General features: G+C 41.3%; 1 protein-coding gene across 1 annotated transcript in view; it reads left to right on the top strand.

Moving 5' to 3' along the window:
* Nucleotides 1-3,986, top strand: part of TRAF4 (TNF receptor associated factor 4) — a 42,924-nt gene extending 38,938 nt beyond the window's left edge. Inside the window, exons 5-7 of the mRNA XM_018555032.1 lie at nucleotides 406-567; nucleotides 1,704-1,859; nucleotides 3,272-3,986. Coding sequence (XP_018410534.1) covers nucleotides 406-567; nucleotides 1,704-1,859; nucleotides 3,272-3,904 — 951 coding nt within the window. The 3' untranslated portion in view covers nucleotides 3,905-3,986. The remainder of the gene's footprint in view (nucleotides 1-405; nucleotides 568-1,703; nucleotides 1,860-3,271) is intronic.
* The last annotated feature ends 4,698 nt before the right edge of the window (nucleotides 3,987-8,684 follow it).

Here is an 8,684-nt window from a genome sequence, read left to right as displayed (position 1 = left end):
GAGATGTGTTTTATTTTTTGTTGCCCTTAAAAAAAACAAGATGACCGTACATTTCTTTGTTGGAATTATATCCATATGTTCCAGTAAACATTTACACTTGAATGATTGTATTTAATCCTAAATTTCCTATGTTTGAAACCATATAAGGCAGTTTGGTTTACCCCTGGAAATCCTTGTAATGCAGGCCACTACTTCTGAGCCCCCTTCCTGGCCTAATATTTCACATTTCCAGCTAATGACTTACACATTTACAATTTGGAGCGATAATCTTTGATGTATTAGCACTGTCAAACATTTAAATGCCTCTCATCTTTCTCACGCTGAGTACATCGTGCCCGTTTGTCTCAGCAGAGAATACTCCAATGGTTCTGTGCTTTAACCCGTTCCAACCCTCTCTTCCTCTAGGAACACCAAGGCTGCTGTCCTCAAGAGAGCGTTTATTGTGAGAACAAGTGTGGCGCTCGTATGATGAGACGTGTCCTGTCCCAGCATTCCCTGTCGGAGTGTCCCAAGCGTACTCAGCCATGCCCTTACTGCAGCAAGGAGTTTGTATTTGACACTATTCAGGTAATAATTATAGTGGGTTCTTATAATATGGAAGTGATTATGATGAAGAGTGCAGCCATGTTCTGGGTGAATCAAAATGTACCCTTCCAGTTCCTTATGAATCGACAACATGTCTTGGGTATTAGGCACAATTGCCTCATGTTGTGCTGATGTTGGTGGTCCCCAATGATTTCATAGGCCACTTTAATGAGTATTGACTGGTCTGCTGCCTCTGTTTTGGGAATTCCATATGGACAGGAAAATTTTAGTGTTTACATGTATGACTGGAATGTTAAACTCTTCAATGATTTAGGGAAGACGGATTCTCTTCCTCTCTATATATACATATGGTATTCCTAAAATGCCTACGTTTAAGGTTTGTAATAATTTTGAACTTTGCTATGACATGTTTTTAGTGCGAGTCATAATGAATGGTTGTGGGTTCCTGACACTGACTCCCTGACTAGGCCCCAAGCTATCTGTCATCTAAGCCCAGCTACCTCCAAAAAATAATTTCTGGAATATACATCTTAGTTTTGCTATATTCAAACGTTGTTTGATCTGGCCCTATTTGTAACTAGCATCTTAAGAGTTACATATATTTTCACTCTGTATAGAAAAGGCATACACTTTATTCCATTCCTGTAAATCATGGCCGCATCTATTTACTAACACTAATTACGGCAGGAAGACACTGAAGGTGACAGCTTGTCATTACAGGAAACTGCAGACAGCTGCTTTGTGGAGGTTACGTAGTAATTTACATGCATGAAGTAATGCAAAAAGGTTTTCAGCTTTGTAAGCGGATGGTTTCCTTCAGAGATGGCCCAGCCCCAAGCACCAAGATTACAAATGGCCCTTTTCCTTCACACACTCACAGTTCACTAAAAGGGCCCCTTTTTCTCTTCAAACCTCAGTGTAGACACATTGGTAGCTGTTCTTTCTCTTGCTTTCTTTATCCTCCCTCCCCACCAGCTACCATGATCCTCTAGTTAATAATATATGTAGTGACTTCTTCGTACCCTTCCAAAATTATGAATTTAACCATTTTGCATTGCATTTTGTGTACTGCTGCTAAGAATTCTTGTAAAACAATGACTGTGCTGTAAGCCCAAACATTATCTGAATTAGTGTATGATTGAATTTTATTTTTGCAGAGTCACCAGTGCCAGTGTCCTCGGTACCCTGTCTCCTGTCCCAACCAGTGTGGCATTGCAAATGTTGCCAGAGAAGACCTGAGTGGGCATCTAAAGGACAGTTGCAGTTCTGCATTAGTGCTCTGCCCTTTCAAAGATTCCGGATGTAAACACAAGGTGAGACATCAATTTAACATACTCATTTTATATGAAATTGCACAATATCTGCCCATTACATTCTACTATCTTCTAAAGTAGTGGTTAAACAAAGGTTGATCATAAATATGTGTTCTCAGCCACAGATACAGAATAGCAAGTTCATATTTGTATCATACCTAACTGGAGATTACATTATACATATTATATAATATATATGAATAATTATATATAAGTGAATAGCTTATGTTGGCTTCTTTTTATTGATAAAGTGAAAAAAGCAGTGGTGTTTCATAACACATAGTAACCAGTAATGTCTCAGCTGATTTTCTGGTTGGTGTGGGTCGCCGCATACTGTCGCTCTGTGTGCTATTAAATCAATTTCTTAAAGTCCTTGATATTGCAGATTCGCTTAGATGCCTGCAGCTTCAATCACCCACTGGTTTTAGATCTCAGTGGGATTCCAATACTATGAATCTTTGAACCTTCGCTTCCAAGTCTACCCACTTACCACAGAAACGATCACTCCTTCATTCATTTTACAATAGAAAGAGTGTAGCTGTGGAGTAAGCGGACTCATTTGCTACAAGAGGAAGATTGAGATAATGCGGCAGAGTTGGGCAGTGCCTTGATCTCAGCAGGAGGACCTTATCACAGAAGCTGCTGATGCTGTAACATCTAAAGCAATGTTCAGTTTTGAACTGACCGCTTAAATAAGTTAAGAACTAGTAGTTACCTAACATGAATATTTGAAAATAATTTTCAGTTCCTTTTATTACTGTTAAGTCACGTAAAGGATGCAAATATATAACTGATTGTAAATTATGAATCTTTTACATCTGCCAGGTGTGTTTGTTTATGCAATTTCTCAAAGGAACTTTTATATTCCATTGAAGTTTATCTAAGCCCAGGAACAAATACCGTATGTTATATATTACATCCTCAGATGTGGTGGCTGCATTATTTTTTCTGGGGTTTTTTCTCATTTTTTTTTCACCTGGTGAGCGTGCCAGTAGCACATTTCATAGACAATGCTCACTTGCTGCGCTGAATCCATGTAGAAGCAGCTTTGTCGTCCTACGAAAGGACTACAGAAATTCTTTATAAAAGTGCAGGTGTTTTTACTCAACAGAGAGAATCGGGAATAGTGCTAACTGATAATAGTCAGCACAGAGAGCACCAAAAGTGATATGTTTACAAGATTTCTGGCAGGATTTACAGGTATTTTTTGCACTAATTGAACAGATATAAGAAAATTCTTCGGTGGTAGATTTTCCAGACCTACAGTTCAGTGTTAGAGTGTACATATACTTTAATGTAGGATACGTAATTATGTTTATATGTTACTTTGCTAAACAGGACTGTTAGCCTAAAGGTATGAAAGACATATTAAAAACAAAGCTAATTTTGTTGTGTCTCAACTTGCATTTTAGTGCCCCAAGCTTGGCATGAGCAGGCACCTGGAAGAGAATATGAGGTCCCACCTCAGTATGATGTCTTCTCTGGTAAGCCGGCAAAGACAGGAGATTCAAGACCTGAGGAAGCAGGTGGAAGAGTTATCTGTGAGCAGTGAAGGGGTTCTTATCTGGAAGATCAGTGACTACTCTCGCAAACTGCAGGAAGCCAAAGTCAGAGGCAACTTTGAGTCATTTAGTCCACCCTTCTACACGCACAGATATGGCTACAAGCTCCAGGTTTCTGCATTCTTGAACGGGAATGGCAGTGGCGAAGGCAGCTACCTTTCAGTGTACATTAGGGTCCTTCCTGGAGAGTATGACAGCCTACTAGAATGGCCTTTCTCCTATCGTGTTACTTTTTCCCTTCTTGACCAGAGCGATCCATCGCTATCCAAACCCCAACACATCACTGAAACTTTCAACCCTGACCCCAACTGGAAGAACTTCCAGAAACCAAGTGGCTCCCGAAATTCCTTGGATGAAAGTACACTTGGTTTTGGATACCCTAAATTTATCTCACATGAGGACATACGGAAACGTAACTATGTACGCGACAACGCTGTATTCCTTAGAGCATCTGTAGATATCCCTCAAAAGATAATTGCATAATCACAGAGCTTGGACTTGTAAAGAGGAATCGTAGACTCTTGTTAGAAATTAGTAGTGTTTTGGTTCATTTTTTACTGTTCATGATCACTACTAAAGATGCTCTAGCTCTACAAAAGAGGATGGTAACAGAAGAACTGCAAACATCTGGTCCTCTAGACAGTGGTTTTGAGTCAATATTTCTAGCCAGTCATTTTGAGTTAACATGACCAAGTCAACTGTGATGCCTTGTGAAAAACGGTGATTCACTGCACCAATCATGCTTTTTTGGGGGGGATGATGTTCCTGAATAAACAGGAAAAAGTGTATATGACCAAAATGTTCACCTTTTTGTTCTTCTCTTTGGGAACAGTGTGACAACCGCTGCAATAGTCTAAAACTGCCCCGTGGCATTTAACAATAACACATCAGGTGCCTATATTGAACAACATTCCTTTGCACCACACAACAGTGGATTTTTACATTTGGTTGGTGCAATATATCTAAACATCCTGGCACCAAGGGATAACTGGTTTAACTGTGAGATGTGGAAGGCTCTGCTAGGCATTTATGTTGTTGTTGAGGTCAACAGCAGTTTTTACCTGAGAGCTCGTCACTCAGAACTAAAGGCCAGGTGTTACGATGAAGCCAAAGTGTCCAATCAGAGTGAGGACTGTGAGGTGTGCCCCATGCAATAGAGCAGAGGTGGGTCTACCTCAAGAATATTTGTGGTGCTGGAGTCCTGTGCTAGGATGCATATTTAACTGATAACTTGAATGAGTCTTTTGGCTACAAAAGGGTCAATGTAAAGAGAAAAACAAGTAAAAGCCAATAAGTTCTCAACAACAAATGCAAAATGCCACGTGACAAAGTGGGACCGTATCTTGGGGCTCTTTTCCTCAAGAAGCCTGCCGGGGGTTATTTGTATATCATGTGGCCTCCAGTGGCAGCAAGATTTTCTACTCTAAATTTTATAGCCTTTTTACTCCTTTTTGTAATTGACCGTTTGATAATTAAATGTGCGGGACAGCTTTGGGATTTGATTCTGACGATTTCTTAGCTGGGGTGTTCTGTTACTGATCAATTGTATGACCGGAATGCTTTGTCTGATGTGACGTGTCTAATGGGAGTGCTGTGGCACTAAATGATCTATACATTTCACTGAAACTATTCTGGCATATCAATCCATAAGAGACATGCACAGCACTCTTCTATTATTGGCCTGTTCTCAAAATTGAATTATATCGCACATAAAACAGACATTTGATGACAATGTATACTAATGATCACTTTTTGTGGGATACTGTGACGGTTTGGCAGCCACCTGGAACCCTTTTATACTTGTATAGAAAGTGTTGCTGCTGCTGTTTTAAACACAAGTCCACAACCCTTCAAGGTAATATTTATTAAGTTAAATTAAATCTTTAATGACAGAAAAATGAATGCTGCCATTGCTGATCACTTCTGAAAATGCTAGTTTCCTAGATTTCACAGATACTTCTATCATTGATCTAGAATATGTATGCAGGTAAAGGAATTCTGACTCTCCTGTGTACTTGTTCCTGGTTAGTGACTCTAACAGGGTTATTCACAAAAGGGTGAAGAGTTTGGAAAAGGCAGGAGAAGGGAACAATTTAGGCCATTTGGAAAAATTCTCCAATTCAGGTCACTTTCCAGTTCGGGTATTTTGGAATAGATTGTTCACTTCTCCTGCCTTCTTCAAACTCTTTACGCTTTTGTGAATAACCTTGTAAAAATTAGGGCTTGTGTGAACATGTCTGTTGAGCTGTGTTTTTCTGCAAACCACCTGCATGTATGGTATAAACAACAGGGCATATAGCAAAATTGGTGTTGTATATGCCCTGTTCACACCCTACATGTGCGGTGGTGTGCAGAAAAACACAGCTCAGCGGACATGGTGTAAACAAGCCCTTAAAGCTAAGCAGTCATAATAATGGCCAGGTAAGTAGCATTTTCAGAAGAAGGCCTTCAATGGCAGCCCACGTATTTCTCTTATGAATGGTTTACTGTTGTAAATCGGCCAGTAAACTGCTCATACTCTCCTGCTGTTCTAAAGTCAACAACTCTACCCAGTTTCCCTTTGAGTTTCAGATAAGCTTGGTCAGCTAGATAAGGGGCAGCCTTTTTTCACATGATAGTGGTACAACATTGCAACCTCCCTGATGTGCTCCAGTGTATGTGAACAAAGAAAGAGAGCAGATCCTGAACCAGAGAACAACGCACAGGCTTGCCTTCTTATAAGCTCCATTTCAAAGCTTTTCAGAGTATCACATCTACTATATGGTTGTAGCTAGCAGGGCTGCCAAAGTGAAAATAAGGTGGGCTGCGAGTTGATGCAATTGTGAAATGATGTTGGATTGGAATATTCCATTAACTGTTTGTCAGGACAGAATAAAAGAAGTAGCATCAGAAAGATGAGGCTGTCTTGCTAACTATACCAAAGTACCATCTGACTATTGCAGTGACACTATTGGACTGTGTGACTTGCATGCAGTGTTTATGGGTTCCAACACCATTGATTTTATAACTAGCACCAGGTTATGTCAACAGGCGACAAATGAATGGGTGAGATATAATGCTGACTGGAGCCTATCTTTAGGAAGGTCAGCATTGTCAATGAGTCAATCGCCTGTCCTCAGGTAGTAGACACAACCTCTTTCTAGTTCTGTGAGTTGGCAGCCTTCCATATGGCTGGTCTCAGATCAGTAGGTACTTGGTTATTACCAGAAAAGCAGTTTAGATCTGTATAATGATAATTTTGTCAAACCTACCGTGTTTCCCTGAAAATAAGACACTCTTACATATTTTTTGGCCAAAAAAAGAAACACACTAGGTCTTATTTTCGGGGTAGGTCTTATTTTCGGGAAACACGGTAGTTAACTTTCAGAATATTCTGCATTATCCCAGAATAGTAAAACGGTAAACAAAATTGTCTAAATTCTGACATCCATTCATACCTTTTTTTTTTACTGCTGAAGTGCCAATAATAAATGTATATCCAGCGCTGTACAATACAGTGAAGGTGCTACGAGGAAATGATCGAATGACTTATGTAGAAAATCTGGAACCTATTGACCATTCTATATCTAAAAACATAGTGTGATGGATCTGGCAACTGTGATATTGATGTTCTATATTGTGTCTGTCTGAATTCTCATTTTGTTGTTTTTTTCTTATTTATTGTCTAAACAAATCTCTGTTGAATGAAGAATTAATGTATTGGATGGGAAGGGGTGGCTGATTGCCTTTTATACTTTTGTATAATAAATCCTCTCCATATTAAATTTCACCTGTCTGTGTATTTTATAGCTGCTAGAGGTTTACAACTCAAAACCTAACCTGTAAACTTGAAGGGGAAGATGGACACTGGAGAGCTGCTCTCCAAGGGTGGCTCTGTTGCTCCTCCACAGAGTGGAGCCAACCTAGGACAGGAAGAATGTTACTGGCTAGATCAAAATAAAGGAACCAAAGCCTAAAAAAAGAAAACTAATGCAGATACCACATTAAAGGAGACCTATGAGGTGAGTGCTTTTCACTCACCTTATAGTTCTAGCCGACCTGTGACAATGAGACTGTCACAGGTCGGCTCAGATCGGGAGGTGAGCGAACAGATACCGGCGTTCGCTCACCTCTCGATCCTGTCACGGCTCTCTGCCAGCGCTGACTGGCGGAACGGACGGGGGAGGGGGGGCGGGTAAAGCTGGCTCTGCCTCTAGATAGGCAGAGCCAGCTGTCGATCACACAGCTGGGCGTATCCCGGCACAATTGGGCGCGGGGGGCGGGGGGGGGGGGGGGGGGGGGGTAAAGCTGGCTCTGCCTCTAGATAGGCAGAGCCAGCTGTCGATCACACAGCTGGGCGTATCCCGGCACAATTGTCGGGATCCGCTTCAGCTGCGGCGTCTCAGTATACCGCGAGCTGTAGCTACAGCTCGCGGTATACTGAGCCTAGGGTGTCGGGAGGACGCTAGTTTGTGTCCTCCCGTTACCCTAAGGAGAACTATGGGGAAAAGCTTTAACCCCGTAGTTCTCCTTTAAGAAATTGGTAAGATGCAATAGAATTACATTTTAGATTTTGGGTTTAGATACGCCTTATGGCGTAAGAGGTCTTGGATAGACCTCTTCCAGGATTATGTCCAGGATTGCTGTTTTGTGACATATTATATCATAGGCCACATCTTTTACTGCCCCACATCAAGGCTTCCATTGCTAAACTCCTGATGAAAATGCTAGTCGCCTGGCTGTTGTGCTGAGCCAATGGCTTCAATATATTATGTGTTATTTACCAGGGAAAAAAATTGCAGATCAGGAAGGTCAGAATTTCCCAATGTGTGTGCTTGCTGCAGGTCAATACCTCAGTGTTCTACAGCAGTAAGCCCTGGTTCACACGTAGGCGTATTGCATATGCGCGATTCGCGGTAAAAAAAATGCGCGACAAACGCGCGTTTCCGAGGGCTACTTGGCTGTATCCCAATGGAAACTCGCAACAAAAACGGCCCAAAGAAGTACATGTACCTTTTCAGGCGTGGGCCGTTTTGTAGCGTGTTAGGGATGGTCTGAAATACGCCAAGGTGTGAACCAGACCCATTGAATACAATGGGATTTAGATGTTTGAGCGTTTTGTAGAGCGTTCGTCGAGCGTAGAACGCGCTACAAAACGTTCAGGTGTGAACGAGGGCTAAGGTCAGCATGAGGCCAGGGAAACTAGCATTTTAAAAAGAAGACCACAATGGCAGCCTCCACATTTCTCTCTTGGCATGTTTCCTTTAATGTATTGCAGTTAACG

This window comes from Nanorana parkeri, unplaced genomic scaffold (genome assembly GCF_000935625.1).
Source record: "Nanorana parkeri isolate BGI_ZX_2015 unplaced genomic scaffold, ASM93562v1 scaffold181, whole genome shotgun sequence".
NCBI classification, from domain to species: domain Eukaryota; kingdom Metazoa; phylum Chordata; class Amphibia; order Anura; family Dicroglossidae; genus Nanorana; species Nanorana parkeri.
Note: the sequence above shows the minus strand (reverse complement) of the source record. Positions and strands in the feature narration are given on the sequence as shown.